This window comes from Rosa rugosa, chromosome 2, assembly GCF_958449725.1.
Source record: "Rosa rugosa chromosome 2, drRosRugo1.1, whole genome shotgun sequence".
Taxonomy (NCBI): Eukaryota; Viridiplantae; Streptophyta; class Magnoliopsida; order Rosales; family Rosaceae; genus Rosa; species Rosa rugosa.
The window spans coordinates 36307411-36323042 of NC_084821.1; the positions used below are offsets into that span (position 1 = coordinate 36307411).

General features: G+C 42.5%; 1 protein-coding gene and 1 long non-coding RNA gene across 3 annotated transcripts; one reads left to right on the top strand and one right to left on the bottom strand.

Moving 5' to 3' along the window:
* Positions 1-771: 771 nt before the first annotated feature.
* Positions 772-12279, top strand: LOC133728712 (uncharacterized ABC transporter ATP-binding protein C29A3.09c-like). Its single transcript, XM_062156137.1, has 4 exons — positions 772-847; positions 1007-1090; positions 1533-1703; positions 11997-12279. Exons 2-4 carry the CDS (start codon positions 1019-1021, stop codon positions 12120-12122), a joined length of 369 nt encoding a protein of 122 aa, XP_062012121.1. The 5' UTR covers positions 772-847; positions 1007-1018; the 3' UTR covers positions 12123-12279.
* Positions 12280-13432: 1153 nt separating this feature from the next.
* LOC133727987 (uncharacterized) lies at positions 13433-15625 on the bottom strand. 2 transcript variants are annotated; one of them, XR_009855478.1, is made up of 5 exons: positions 15372-15625; positions 14854-15116; positions 14503-14595; positions 14147-14235; positions 13433-13854 (listed from the first exon to the last, which is right to left on the bottom strand). It is a non-coding gene; the product is annotated as an uncharacterized LOC133727987 (long non-coding RNA). The 2 variants fall into 2 exon arrangements; XR_009855477.1 differs by having other exon boundaries at positions 14492-14595.
* Positions 15626-15632: the final 7 nt, after the last annotated feature.

A 15632-nucleotide genomic window follows, 5' to 3' on the forward strand; every position in this document is an offset into this window, starting at 1 on the left:
GGACATAAGATAAAAAAAAATTAATTTTAATTACAAACACATTGGCCTATACCAATTTTCTTCCTAAAGTTGTATGACTTATACATTGCATTTAAATTGTTGAGGTCCATTCTAAAACAACCATGAAGTGGAAGATGAATTTGGAGAAACCAACCGCTCGATTGAGAGATTGTAATATTTTATGGTGGTTGTAAAAAATCTAGCAAATTTGGTTATCGTTTCGAATTCGATCAACTAGGTCAAACATAGTTACTCTTATAAACCTATATTTATATATCACACTCCTAAGAGCAACCCCTATCAATTCAAATAAAATGGAAAAACCGACCGTTGGATGAGTTTATTACAATAAATTATGAGTGTGGTAAAAAATTTAGCCAATTTCACCATATTTTCGAATCCAATCGAATTGGTCAACCGACATTTAGAATATATATATATATATCCCTATATAGGGAAATTATGGAAAAGGTCAAATTAGAATATGAAATGATAAAAATGTCACCTAGTTTCCCACTTGATAAAAAGGTCCATCATGAATTGTTAGTAATATTAATTTAGTCCTTGTTAATAATGAGGTAATGTTAAAAAAGGTCAGTTTATGATATTTTCGTTTCCGATTTTACCCCTATTAGTAGCCTACCCGATTTGTGTTTCAATTTCACAAAAAACCAGATCAGTTCTCTCTCTCCTCCCCACGCTACTCTCCGACTCTCCATCGACCCCCTCGCCGTCTCCAAAGTCGATGTCGTTTGCGCCTATTAACAATGGGCCAGAAGAAAGGACCCCCTGTTGACGACACTCTTCTAGCCTAAGAAACACCGCGGCGTCGGCTTCTCCAGTGTCGGTGAGTCCTCTCAATTTTCAATTGCAGACCTATTTTTCCTTTAATTTCTTGAACCATTTTTATGCGTTCCACATGTTAATTTTGTTTCTGTTGCTGTTTCTTTTGTTTCGATGCTAATTTGTTGATATTTTGCGTTTGTTTTCATGGATTTGGGAGTAGAAGCTGGAGTGGATGCCAAAGATTGCATCAAGATCAAGGATTCGAGAACGCGTGCTGCAACCCACGGTGTCCTCCTCTCTACTGGTTTGGCTTTTGTTTTTAGTATTCTTCAAGTAGTGTGTGTAAACAGTAAAAAATAAAGGACTACTCTCAAAATTTAGATGCATCAACTCCAGAAGTTCACGTACCCATTTGATGAGGCTAGCTAGTTTTATGATATTCCTAGAATGTTGGCAAGTTGGAATCACAAAAACACATTCATGTATGAAAGTACATGTAACATTGAGTCTGTTAGCAAAACTGCATATCATTTAATTTTTATAACAATCCAGTAGTTAAAATTGACCCATTTGGGGAAGATGAGGTGGGTGGTCTAGTATTTCAGCAGTTAGGATGGATTACAGATTCATTGAATTTTGTTTTGAGTGAGAACTTGTTTTATGATTTGGATTTCTCAAACTATAAACTGTAAACCACTCCTGTGATCTTCCTCGTTAGGTTACTAATTGACCCATTTTCAATGCAGCTAGCATATCTGCCTGATAAAAAACGGGAATATGTGATTGATGATGATGCTCTAAGTCATGCTTCCGAGCTTTCAGTGGAAGGAAGAGATGATATCACTAATCTTGATGAGTTGGTCAAGGATTACAAAAGAAACAGAAGACGTGGAATGCTCGGATGGTTTAAACTGAAAGTAAGTACTCATTTGTTTCTTTAGTGCTGACTTCAGTATGGCTTTGATATATTTAGAGTTTGTTTCAGAAGGACAAAATATAGGATTTAGTTAATGCAATGACAGTCCCCTTTCCCCTTTTTAAGCCAATACTTACTTTCAAGCTACACCATGGTTGTCTTCTTTACTCTGCTTTCATTCTGAGTTTTGGGTAAAACATATGGACTGATATATAAGTCAATGCCCGTGAACTATACTATTTTGTAACATCTATTTTTCAAGAATTTTTATCACTAATTTGATTTGGTAATATCTAGAAACCATCTTTTTCTTTTTGTATGCTAATGCCTAGACTTCATCCTTTATATGTTAGGAGCAGCTGTAAATTGGAAGAAACGATTGCATGTCTTGTTGACTTGAGCTTCATATAGTTAGGTAGGTGTTTGGCTCCAATTTTGCTGCAGCTGGTCAACAGTCTCTTTTCTGCGCGGGCGTGCCAGCACCGTTCGGGTGCGGTCGTCGGGGGTGTCCCTTGACCTGACTTCTTTCAAGCAATTGTGGACGAGGAGAGCACCAACCTCGTCGTGGGATTCTTTGTGCCTCGTGGTGAGGACTTTTGCTAATCTTCTTGCGTCACCAAATCGATACTCGATGTTGTAGATCGAGCAGAGCGAGAACCACCGGGAAGTAGAGAGAACTTGCTAAAGCGTGACTTTAGCTTGGCTGGGTTGCTAGGGCGTTACCCTTGCTTGGCTGGTTCTGTAACCGTTGTGGTCGCGGCACTACCGTCGGCTCCCGAGGAGACTAGGACCGAAGCACGTTGACAGAGGGTTTGGTGGCACTGAAAGTCGGCTTCTGAGAAGACTAGGACTAGGAGTGTGATCACCGGTAAGAGAAAGAGAAGGAGAGGAGTTGCTCTTAGAGAGGTTTGCTCTAGAGAGAACTTAGATCATCTTAGAGATGTTGTTGTTGAATGTGAATGTGTAAATTGTGTTTCAATGTAACCTCTATTTATAGGCTACCATGCCAACTACTTTGGCATTAAACAAATGAAAGTGGAGCACTAATTGGAGATAAGGGAGGTGGAGGTGTAGGTGGAGCACTAATAGGAATGATGAATTTGGGAGATAAGGGAGGTGGAGATGGAGGTGGAGCACTAATAGGAATGATGAATTTGGGAGATAAGGAAGCACTTTCGGCTCCTTTATTCCTTCATGTATATCTCCATCAGAAATTCAGATTCTGGCCATGATGTCTTCATAAAAAATGTTCCACTATGAATCTAGATCATGCTGACCAAATTTCAGAGCTTTCTTCCATGTGGTTGGGCCGGAAATGCTGCTGGACCTCTTACAGGTCCAGTTTTCCAGTTTTGCTTCTGCAGAGAATTGGACGGATTGTTTGAAGGCCTTCAACTCAAAACTAGCTCTGGGACTCTTCATAAGAAATGATCCTCGGGCTGTCTAGAATGGATCTGCAGAGTTTCAGCTCATTTAGAGTTTATTTGGTCAGGCGGCCGCTCCTTCTGTTTAGCTCGGTTTCTCCTAGCCGAAGTAGGAAAATGTGCTAAAGTTAACTTTTCATGCTTCTATGCTTCCATAGTAGGCTTTATTTAGCCTCTAAATATATATTTCGAGCTTGTCGACAATATATAGCTTGAGCCACTGACATTGGCTCAATTTCTCCAACACATGCCTTGTCAGGCCAAAATGTTCATTTTGGGTCCAAACATTGCCCCCCAGACCTCGAAGTCAAAGGTCTTCGTCTTGACTGAAGAGGTCTTGAATCAGCACTGCTCGTATAATTTTGTTGCTCCAAAGCCACTTGTATTGGCTTGACTGATAATACTTGACTGATTCCATATAGGCCTCTAAATAGGCCATAAAGCTTGAATGCCACAATCTGGATTGCCTTTGTTATGAACTGATGCTTCCTTTGCCAACTTTATTGCCCCCCATGGATCTAGCGAAACTTGGGCAGGTTGCAGGCAATCAAAACTTTAGCGTGCCCCCTATGCGAAGGAGACTGCTTTTGATCGCGAATGAGGATCCTTCTCTTCCTTGGTGGTAGCTTCGCCATGTGTATAGCAACAAGTATCTGCCTTGTTTGCTGGCTCTCTGTTGATTTTTTCAAATGTAGGTGTTGGAGCCGCTTTCCTGGCTAGATCAAGGCTTATAGTACTTGGCGAAATAAGATGCAAAATAGCAAACTGTTTGCTTTCATTTAATCCTTCGCGAGTCTTATGCCAAAGAGGATGATTGGATCATGGCTATCGTCATCATGACGTGTGACCAATTGAAACCACCATATTTTGCTGCAACTTTAGCATCTAAAACCGCATCGGTTTTAATCATGTTTTAAAAAACATCAGGCCACTATGCTGGCCCTGCGGTGATAGGAAAAGGTGGAATATCTTCACTGTCGCCTTAGATGCGATTCTCAAGATGGAATAATGACTCATTAATTATCAACTAGGACCACTCACTGGCCCAACTAATAAATTAATCTCCAAACATATTTGAGCTATAAATCAAAGCGTATTGGAGAAGTATCTTCACTGTCGCCTTAGATGCGATTCTCAAGATGGAATAATGACTCATTAATTATCAACTAGGGCCACTCACTGACCCAACTAATAAATTAATCTCCAAACATATTTGAGCTATAAATCAAAGCGTATTGGAGAAGTATTCCTTGCGACCTAGAAATGGCATCCAAGAAACCATTCGTTATCGATCAGGCAGATGAAATCACTGAGAAAGCCACATTCGCCTGGCGAACTAACATGAGTGTTCGATGTAGAAGTCAGAATGGAGAGGAGAGAAGTCGACTGATGGGCTTTGGTGGCGGTGATAGTCAAGCGAGTCTGGGTCCCACACCTCGCTATCGTTTGCCAGATGATGCTATGGCCTATTATGGGCTTCCCATCCGCGGTCCCATAGCGGCTCTTCGGCAGGTGCTTGGTGATTTTAGCAGTTGGGGACCAAGGAGGAAAGTGGGCTACTGGCCTACCGTCGCTCCCGAGGAAAATATTTGGTATCAGGAGAATCGAGCGAGAGATTTGGCCCGATGGGATGCGGTGGGTATCACCCAAACCATCGATCTATGCTTCTGTCTTCCCAATAATACTAGCCCTGCACCGCTAGCTGCCGCTCTTTGCTTCTGGAACACCTCCAGCAATACATTCGATTTCCGGTTTGGGCAGATGAGCATAACTCTGCTGGATGTTCTTACCATCACGGGGTTGCCCATTGACTTTGACCCCTATGTGCATGGTCAGTTTGATGGCACTCAATTTTCTTTGAGAATGGATATGGCTGGTCGAGGGCATCACAGCAGATCCTACCCATCCTGGCGCAAATATTACTGCACCCGGCGTGACCATACAGGAGGTATCGCATTCCTGGAATTCTGGCTTTGCAAATTTATCTTTTGCACTTCTTCCAACAAACCTACTGGACCTTGGAATTCTCTGGCCACTGCTCTCTACAATGGTATTTGTGTTGGCCTTGGGCAACCTGTATTGGGTGCGTTATATCGCTCCCTTTATAGAGCCGTAATGCGCCCATTTGATACCGAAATTAGTGGCCCCTTCTGGATCCTTGCCTTTTGGCTGCAGATTTATTTCCCTCTCTTCCGTCGCGGTGATATTCCAAAGGAACCTCCAGTTGATTCCCTTTTGGGGAACTGGCTTTGCCGCAACGTAAGGTATCGAGCTCCACCCTACTCCGAGTGTTTTATTTACTTGTACTTGCTGGGAGAGATGCCGGACCCAAAAATAGTCCTTTCTAGGCGATTCCCTCCTCCCCTTGATGATGGCTTTCTGCCCAGTGGACGGGATCATAGCGAAAGAGCCTTCCTGGCCTTTCGTCGCGCCATCTCCTGCTTGGATATTCGTCTTGCCACTGAACGCGTAAGTTATGAGCTCTATGCCCCTAACCATTTTGCACGCCAATTTGGGTTGGCCCAGTTGGTACCCTGGCCTCTGGTTGATTCTGCCAATTACTACACCTCTTGGCGGAGATTAGCCCCACCTGGGTCTGCCCCCTTTCAGAGTCAGTTTACTTTGATAGTGATTCCCCCTTGGGTCAGAGCGCTGTACCCCCTCAACGATGTCGACGATGATTATGCTGATTGGTGGAAAGAAGTGTCCGTGAACTGTTGGGACCTGCCACATGACGAACTCTTCGTCCTGATCTTTCGTGGCATGAGTAGTCCTGGTCCGGAGGACCGCAAGATTCTTGAGCGCTTCTCCAACCCTGCAGCACAACCCCCGCGACCTATTCTACCTTCTCGCTCATTGCGTCCAGGGATACAAATCCACGAGCCTAGGGCAACAGTAAGTTTTTGTCTTTCTTCACCATTCTTTTTCCTTGTGTTGATTTTCCCGCTCTTATTCCTGAGTGTGTTTTGCAGCAAACTACCTGGAGCAGGATAGCCTCTGTTCAGGCGGGGAAACAAAAGGCAATAGCAGAGGAGACTTCTGAGGGAGAGTCTTCGCATGATGAAGATCCCGCTGAGGTAATTTAGTTAAGAATGATCCCAAACTTGTATATTTGGTGCTTCCCCCCTTTTTGAGTTATGACTCTTTTCTCGTACAGGTCACTGCTGTCTTTGCTTGCAAACGCGATCGAGCTCAATTCGTCGAAGAGAGTTTTGAAGATGACGAACCTCTGGGAATGCGATTGGTAAACTCCGACCCCGTCTTATCCTTTTTAAATTTTAGAATCTGGGCAGGATCTTCACTATGTATCTTTTGACAGGTCCGTCAAAGGACCACTAATCCCTCTCGCCTGAGCGAGGCTGGACCCTCAGCCACTGCAGAAAAGCCAACTCTCTCGCTAGTTCAAGCATCAACTAACCCCGTGGCGCCTCTTCCGTCTCCCACATCTACAGAGCATCTGCAAGGTCCTACCATTCTAATAACGATCTCCGATGACGACTCCTCGGAGCATGAAAGTGTGGAAAGCCACTCTGAGGATTCTGCCGCTTATGAGGAACTGATGACGACAGAGATTCTCGCGGCACTAAAGGTCTAAGAGGTGAATGAAGTGAGGCCTCTTCCTCTTGGTGACCACGTACCAGATATTGACCCGACAACTCGAGAGGTAAGCCACTGTTGGCCAATGCTTTCCATTTCCCTTTTGATCCAACCCCACTCTCTGACATTTCTGAATCTAACCAGGATTCTGTTTGTACCGAGGAGGTGGCTACAAACGCTGAGGGTCCTATCGGTCGGACAGTCGCCCAAGAGATGAAAAATGATACTGACGGTGGTGGTGCCCCCCAAGTCTTGCGAATAAATGAGACAACCGTCGAAGCCGAGGGCCCTGTGCTTAAATCTGCTCCACTTGCCCATGGTGAGCCGCGAGTTGAGTTTCCAGATTCTCCCACGGCTGAAGGGACAGACCAACCTATTGAAGATGAAGAAACTGAGGAAGTTGTCCACCCTTTTGCATTGGTGGTTCGTGATCCTGTGGCGCCTCCGCCGCCTCCTACCAGATTCGAGAGATTGATGAGGGTGTTAGAGGTAACTCCTCCTTCTGCTGTGGATGAGGCTAAGATGGTGCTTCACGAACATCTGGGTCCTCAGGTATTGGAGACTGACATCCTCTCGCGAGTCTTGGAAGCCCTAAGGTATCTTTGCCAGGAGAAGGCATTGACCCTGCAGCAATTTAGTGCCATTGACGATCTGCTGAATGAACTTGGTGAGGCCCGCCAACGTCAACCGGCCGCGAACGCCCAGGCTCACGACACTCGAGAGGCTTTGAATAGCCTCTCTCGAGAAATGGACATCTCTCGCGGTATTTTAAATGAGCGAACCAACCGCCTGCGGGAACTACAAATCCAAAGGTCCGACTTCAAACTTCGGATCGAGGACCTCCATACAGGTTTAGCCTTTGTTGAAAACGCGATTGCTACAGAAGAAGCCCAACTCGATGAACCTCTAGCTGCTTCTGAAGAAATGGGCCGCAACCTGGCCCATCTCAGAGAACGGGCCACTCAGGCCGAAGCTAGTGCTATTGCGGCGAATCTCCGCGTGGAGGAACTTTGCTTGAAATTGAGCTTCATGGGCCAATCTCTGTAGGCCCCCTCGAAAACTGTTCGGTCTCCTTACACGTCAATAATCCCTTCTTTTCCGAGATTTAAGGCATTAATCACTCGTTGAAAAACAACAGTCATGAAAAATAATCTCGTGAAAAGAACAGTTACCTCCTCGGAAACCGTTCGGTTCCCTCGTGCCAATAATCCATTCTTTTCCGAGATTTAAGGCAACTTTAATCACGCTTTACTGACATCGGTTTGACTCTTTAACCATCCAGCAGGTGGAAATGCTTTTCCGAGACTATCGGCCAAGGGTGGATATTTGCATGCCTATATCTTCCTCCACATTATAAACCCAAATTTCCAATCCCAAAATCATATCATCAACTCGAATATTTCTAACAGCAATTACTCATCATCATCACTCTTCAATTCTCGCATTCTCTCAATCCATCACCAATGGAACCACAAACCCAGGAACCAACCGAGGATGGAGGAAGCAACAAAGCAGCCGGGAGTAGTGCTAACATGCTTTGTAGGCGGAACAGGTGGAATCCCACTACAGATCAGATAAGAATCCTTAAGGAGCTTTTCTACAATAAGGGAGTTAGGTCCCCAACTATAGAGCAGATTCAGAGGATCTGTCTCCAGCTGAAATGGTACGCCAAGATCGAGTTCAAGAACATCTATTTTTGGTTCGTGAACCAAAGGGCTCGGGAGAAGCGGAAGAAGAGGTCCACTTTGGATGTTCATGTGCCCATGCAAAGATCAGGGATTGTTGGTGATGACAATGGTACCAATTGGAAACCTGAGGATCAGTATATTAACTTCGGATCTTCTGCATCTGCTTCTGCTTCTTCAGCTGGTGTGATTGCTTTTAACGGGCAGATGGGGAACTATGGTGGTTATGGATCTATGAACATGGAGATTGAAACCCTTCCTCTGTTCCCCATGCATGGTGAGGACATCTTTGGTAACATGAAGACTACTTCCGATGGAGGTGGCGGTCACGGTGGTGGTTCTCACATTTCCCTTGAGCTCAGCCTTTCCTGCGAGGGCAAAGCTGGAAAAAGTTTCTGGAGCCGCTGACTCGGCTTAGTAGCTTTGCGAGTGTAGGAACACTTAGAATTGCCCCCTAAGAGTTGTATTTATGACTTTTTAAATTTTTTTTTTTTTATTATTATATATTTTTTTATTTTTATTTTATTTATATATATATATATATATATGAATTCAATAAGACAATGTGAATCAAGGTTTAGACATGCGGCCCAAGTATAGTCGCCTAGACACAAATTTCTTTCAAATCATTTGGGCAACCTTACTGAAATGGCCAGGTGGGGGAGGGCGAACAAGAGAGGCAGAATCCATTTTGGCATGAGCTACTCCCACATAGTGGTTTAGGCCCATTTGCACGCACTTCTGGATTCAAGAACCTGTCATGAACGTTGTCCCCTTTCTAGACACCATTTCACATAGGCTATACTTACTAAGATGAGAAAGGTCATAAGTGTGAAGACAGTTCAACAAGTGTTAATAAAAGCCGCTCTTAACCTTAAGGGACCTGAACTAGGCACCAATAAGGAGTTTAGGCCAATATTAACAAAAGAGACTTCACCTATTCCGTTATGATTCACAAATGACGAAAATAAAAATGAAAACTGAAAATTGACAGGAAATTTAAAAACAAAGAAAGAAGTTAGCAGCACTATATTTGGCTAACCTCCAGAAGGCCACGGGGGAGGCCATCTATGCTTCACTCCAAGCTCCGATGTATCAAAATTTGTAGGGTAAAAATCCCTCCTATGAGAGCTTGTAGAAAAAGAACAAAGATACTTCTCGTTGAAGAATTTGGAGGAATTTGGCTCGTGAGAGGGGTATTCTTGCCCCCCAAGTATCTTTGTTGGTTGACGAGACATGATCTCCAATTGTAATTTGGAAGATGACGGTGTCCCAAGATTGGCTTTGTCGCCAACTGTCGCCAACTTCTCTTGATCAAAGGGATGATCATGGGCCATATCTTGCCCCCCATGCATCTGATCAGTAGCCACATATTTGGCTTGATCAGTGGAGACATCAGATATTTGTTCAGAGACAATTTTCTTGTCTGAAGAACAATCTTGTTGATGACATTCTCCATAAGTAGCCTCTATGTAAGGCTGTGATTCACCAGTGAGGGCATTAGGTTGATTGCCACCTATAGGCAAATCAGCCTCATAAATGACCTCTTCTCGAGCGTTCTGCTCAATTTCTAGGTCCCAATCGCGAAACCTCTGCTTTGTTTTTGCGATCAAAATGGCCATGTCCCTGGCTTGCTTTTCTTTATTCCTCTCGATGTTGGCCATGATGATCGCGAGCTGTTCATCAATGCTTGCCCCCTCTGGGATGGGAATAGGCATAAACTCATCATTAATGGCGGTATCGCCAATGGTGGCAACATTGTCCATCAATTCACTTTAGGAATTTCTTTTGGTAAAGATTTTCCCCTGGCATCTCAATGATGACGAAAAAAAGACTCTAGTATAGTCCCACTGGGCGTGCCAAAATGTTTGTTTTGAAGCCCGGTGGTTGAATGTGCTTCAAGAGAAAAAACTTCTTATGTGGTCCCACTGGTCCCACTGGGCGTGCCAAAATGTTTGTTTCCAATTTTGCTGCAGCTGGTCAACAGTCTCTTTTCTGCGCGGGCGTGCCAGCACCGTTAGGGTGCGGTCGTCGGGGGTGTCCCTTGACCTGACTTCTTTCAAGCAATTGTGGACGAGGAGAGCACCAACCTCGTCGTGGGATTCTTTGTGCCTCGTGGTGAGGACTTTTGCTAATCTTCTTGCGTCACCAAATCGATACTCGATGTTGTAGATCGAGTAGAGCGAGAACCACCGGGAAGTAGAGAGAACTTGCTAAAGCGTGACTTTAGCTTGGCTGGGTTGCTAGGGCGTTACCCTTGCTTGGCTGGTTCTGTAACCGTTGTGGTCGCGGCACTACCGTCGGCTCCCGAGGAGACTAGGACCGAAGCACGTTCACAGAGGGTTTGGTGGCACTGAAAGTCGGCTTCTGAGAAGACTAGGACTAGGAGTGTGATCACCGGTAAGAGAAAGAGAAGGAGAGGAGTTGCTCTTAGAGAGGTTTGCTCTAGAGAGAACTTAGATCATCTTAGAGATGTTGTTGTTGAATGTGAATGTGTGAATTGTGTTTCAATGTAACCTCTATTTATAGGCTACCATGCCAACTACTTTGGCATTAAACAAATGAAAGTGGAGCACTAATTGGAGATAAGGGAGGTGGAGGTGTAGGTGGAGCACTAATAGGAATGATGAATTTGGGAGATAAGGGAGGTGGAGATGGAGGTGGAGCACTAATAGGAATGATGAATTTGGGAGATAACGAAGCACTTTCGGCTTCTTTATTCCTTCATGTATATCTCCATCAGAAATTCAGATTCTGGCCATGATGTCTTCATAAAAAATGTTCCACTATGAATCTAGATCATGCTGACCAAATTTCAGAGCTTTCTTCCATGTGGTTGGGCCGGAAATGCTGCTGGACCTCTTACAGGTCCAGTTTTCCAGTTTTGCTTCTGCAGAGAATTGGACGGATTGTTTGAAGGCCTTCAACTCAAAACTAGCTCTGGGACTCTTCATAAGAAATGATCCTCGGGCTGTCTAGAATGGATCTGCAGAGTTTCAGCTCATTTAGAGTTTATTTGGTCAGGCGGCCGCTCCTTCTGTTTAGCTCGGTTTCTCCTAGCCGAAGTAGGAAAATGTGCTAAAGTTAACTTTTCATGCTTCTATGCTTCCATAGTAGGCTTTATTTAGCCTCTAAATATATATTTCGAGCTTTGTCGACAATATATAGCTTGAGCCACTGACATTGGCTCAATTTCTCCAACACATGCCTTGTCAGGCCAAAATGTTCATTTTGGGTCCAAACAGTAGGCATAACATTAAAAGGATGCATTGTTGTCGGATGATTAAGTTGAAAGCTCAGATATATTGTTAAGCCTTATTATTTCTTCCCCAATAAGATATTAGTTAGTTCAGTCACTATCTGTATATTACTATATATTCATCACTCTCCGAGTATCTGTCAATATACACTACTAAAACTCGGTTATTCATTTAAGTTATACAAGAGGAAAATATACTTTTATTGTAGTAGCAAATGATTAATACTCTATGGATAAGATGTTATGGACGTGTGCTTATCATTTGGGTGCACGATGTATGGAATTTCAACTTATTATTTTCTGATTATTATTGACGAGGAATTTTACAGGGTTTTAGTTACTCTCCAGAGATGCAGCAAAAAGTAACTAAAACATTTTCTGGAGCATGGAGAATGAGAGTAGCTCTTGCCTGTGCCCTTTTCATTTCACAATATAATGGACTGGCATTCCTTTGATGTGAGTGATGATAGTATTTCATTGAGTTGTATAGTTTCACGTTTGATTTTAGTCTACATTCATGTCAGACATTGTTTCAGTAGTTAGTTATTTGAATTCTATATTTGGTGGCAATTATATGGATTGATAGTATGTACCACCGAGAACTGAACTTTGAGGCAACACCAGTAACTTGGCCAGTGACTTTGACCAGTAACAGTGGCTTCTGACAGTTACTTGGTTAGTGACATGGTCAGTTACTTAGTTAGTGACATGTGATTAACAGTGACTTAATTGGCTATTAACTTGTGACTTGGCTACTGACAGTTACTTGGTTAGTGACACGGTCAGTTACTTAGTTAGTGACATGTGATTAATAGTGACTTGTCTATCAACTTGTGACTTGGCTACTGACAGTTACTTGGTTAGTGACATGGTCAGTTACTTAATTAGTGACATGTGATTAACAATGACTTGGCTATTAACATGTGACTTGGCTTCTGACAGTTACTTGGTTAGTGACATTGTCAGTTACTTACTTGGTTAGTGACATGGTCAGTTACTTAGTTAGTGACATGTGATTAACAGTGACTTGGCTATTAACTTGTGACTTGTCTATTGACAGTTACTTGGTTAGTGACATGGTCAGTTACTTAATTAGTGACATGTGATTAACAGTGACTTGGCTATTAATATGTGACTTGGCTTCTGACAGTTACTTGGTCAGTTACTTACTTGGTTAGTGACATGGTCAGTTACTTAGTTAGTGACATGTGATTAACAGTGACTTGGCTACTGACAGTTACTTGGTTAGTGACATGGTCAGTTACTTAGTTAGTGACATGTGATTAACAGTGACTTGGCTACTGACAGTTACTTGGTTAGTGACATGGTCAGTTACTTAATTAGCGACATGTGATTAATAGTGACTTGGCTTCTGACAGTTACTTGGTTAGTGACATGGTCAGTTACTTAGTTAGTGACTTGATCAAGGATTGATAGTGACTTGGCCAGGGATTGACAATGACATAGTCAATAACTTTGCCAGTAACTTGTAGTTAACAGTGACTTTACTAGTGATTGACAGTGACATAATAAGTGACTTTTCGTATGACTTGATGAGGTTAATAGTAACTAGGCGCTTGAGCTGGCCAATGACTTCACTAGCCAGTGACTTGGTCAGTGACGTGTATAACAGTGACATGCAATGTGACTTGGTTAATAATTGGTTAGTGACGTGCATGACAGTGACATGCAATGTGTATAACAATAGTATTTATCAATCAAGATGAAAATCACCCACACAAAAGTGGCTCAAAATATCCAATTCTTTCCATTCATTTGCGATACCTGAAAACTGGAAGCAACTCCTAACATATGATAGCAATAGTAATAGGGGAGGGATTTTCACCAATTTGATTATGAAGCAAAAAATGACACCCTCAAAGCACAGAAACTCGAGCTTCAACTGAAAATCTAATCCAAAAAAGGTTCTGATGCTAAAATACAAATTTACCCACTAAAGCAACAAGCACAATTTTATTTGTCTACAACTAAACATTCATCAAATTGAAACTGAAACAAGTATTACATACTGAACGAAGCTAAACCTAGCAAGAGTGTGATTATCAGGAGTAATGAAGATTGGAGATAAGAGCAGAGCTGCAGCCATTACAGGTGGAGACAAGCTCTTTAAAAGCTTCCATGTTCTTGCTTTTAGGGAATTGGGTTGTGCTCTTGCTTCACTGCACACTTTAAACAATATGGTAGCAACATGAAATTAGGCATTCGTGCATTAGATATAAGTGTCATATAATTTAGTTTTACTTCCCATGCCCAACAAACAAGATAATCAATCTACTTTACCTTACCTGCCACAAATTCATCAAAATGTGAAGAGTGATGTAGGGCTGGGAAAAGTACATAACCACATCACTACTCATGAGGATTTGTTTATGAAACACTAATCATGAGGATTTGTTTATGAAACATGCAACTACGTACAAACCAAACTATAATAAAAGTAAACAAGAGATAAATTTACCATGATGCTCCCATATCTACTGGACAACCAAATGAGCAATCAGTATGAAACCGGCCACCAAGTCTATCTCTTGATTCGAGGAATGTCACCTGAAAAATGATAACGAGAATAATTTAAGAAGCCGACAAATACAATTTTTCCATTAGTCAAGTTCATCAAGAGCATGTGAGACACTTACGGAATTAGTACTACCACTTTAGTCATGGCCCTGATACTTTATGGACCATTTTACTATAACTAGACCTAAAGTCCGTCCTTTCTCACAAATGATAAAACAAATCCAACTAGAGTAATGTAGATAGCAATTCATGCTAAACCAACAAATATACCAAGAAGATGTCTGACCTGATTGGTACCTATAAAGTACAGATGGAAGCCAGTTAGTTCACCAACAATGCATGCCCTGACTCATGGTAGGCAACAGTGCGGCGTTCAAGCTTGCTAATAACCTGCATGTTCAAAAAACAAGCACAGATAAAGAGAAAATAATAGAAACTTCAGGGATCACACCAATAAGGCCTCAGGAATAGACTATCTATACTAGTGAGGCTAGGAATCAAGAAACTTTCTTCCCCTTCCACTTACAAGAGAGGATGTGGACTCCAATGATCATTAAGCATGGAAAATGAGTCAACTGAAGATTAATACTCAAATTATTTTCTTCTAAAACATATGTCCCTTCATGCAACACATATTATTATAGCAACCTGCTTCTGGTTTTGGTGAAAAGCTTCAAGATGTGAAGAGAGAAGAGCAGTCGATCGCCAAAAAGAACACAACCATGGTAAAACGCCAAAGTCAATCGGAAGCTGGCGGCAGTGGTTGGTGAATTTGGCTGGAGGAGGGCTCTGATTGGAGGCAGTAATTGTCATCGGGTCCGAGCTCGAACGAAATTGGAATTCTCGAAGAGGACGCCGGAGTGGAGGAGGCCAAAACACACCATCAATTGCAGCCAAAATGAACTAATTGCCTATAACAAAGAAACACATCATTGTCATCATCAAAAAGAAAATCACACAGAGCAAGGAAGCAAAAAGCTTAACATATTTGAAAAGGCAGAAGAAAAAATCTATGAAAGTGAACGAGCTTTGCATCGAAAAGAAAACTTAAAAACAGAGGATTCTTAATCGACGAAGATGAAATGAGAAAGGAATTCAGAAATTAGAAGGATTTCGATTAACAGATCTGAACGAGTGAGTGAAAAAAAAAGGAGAAAAAGGCGTACTTGTGGAGGGAGGACCAACTGGAGGCGGCGGCGGAAACGAGATCGGAGGGGACGAAATTGCAAACTGCAACTGTCGAATGTGAAATTGGAGAGGCCTAGCGTCTTGAAGTGAGTGCTTTCAGTGGCAGTTTTTGTAATTATTTGTATTTTCAGTGTCAGGTTGTTAATAGGTGACCTTAATTATCATGGGGATATTTGTGCATCCTGAATTATAATAAAGTACTTCAGAATGACCTTTTTTATCATTAACCCTTTTTATAT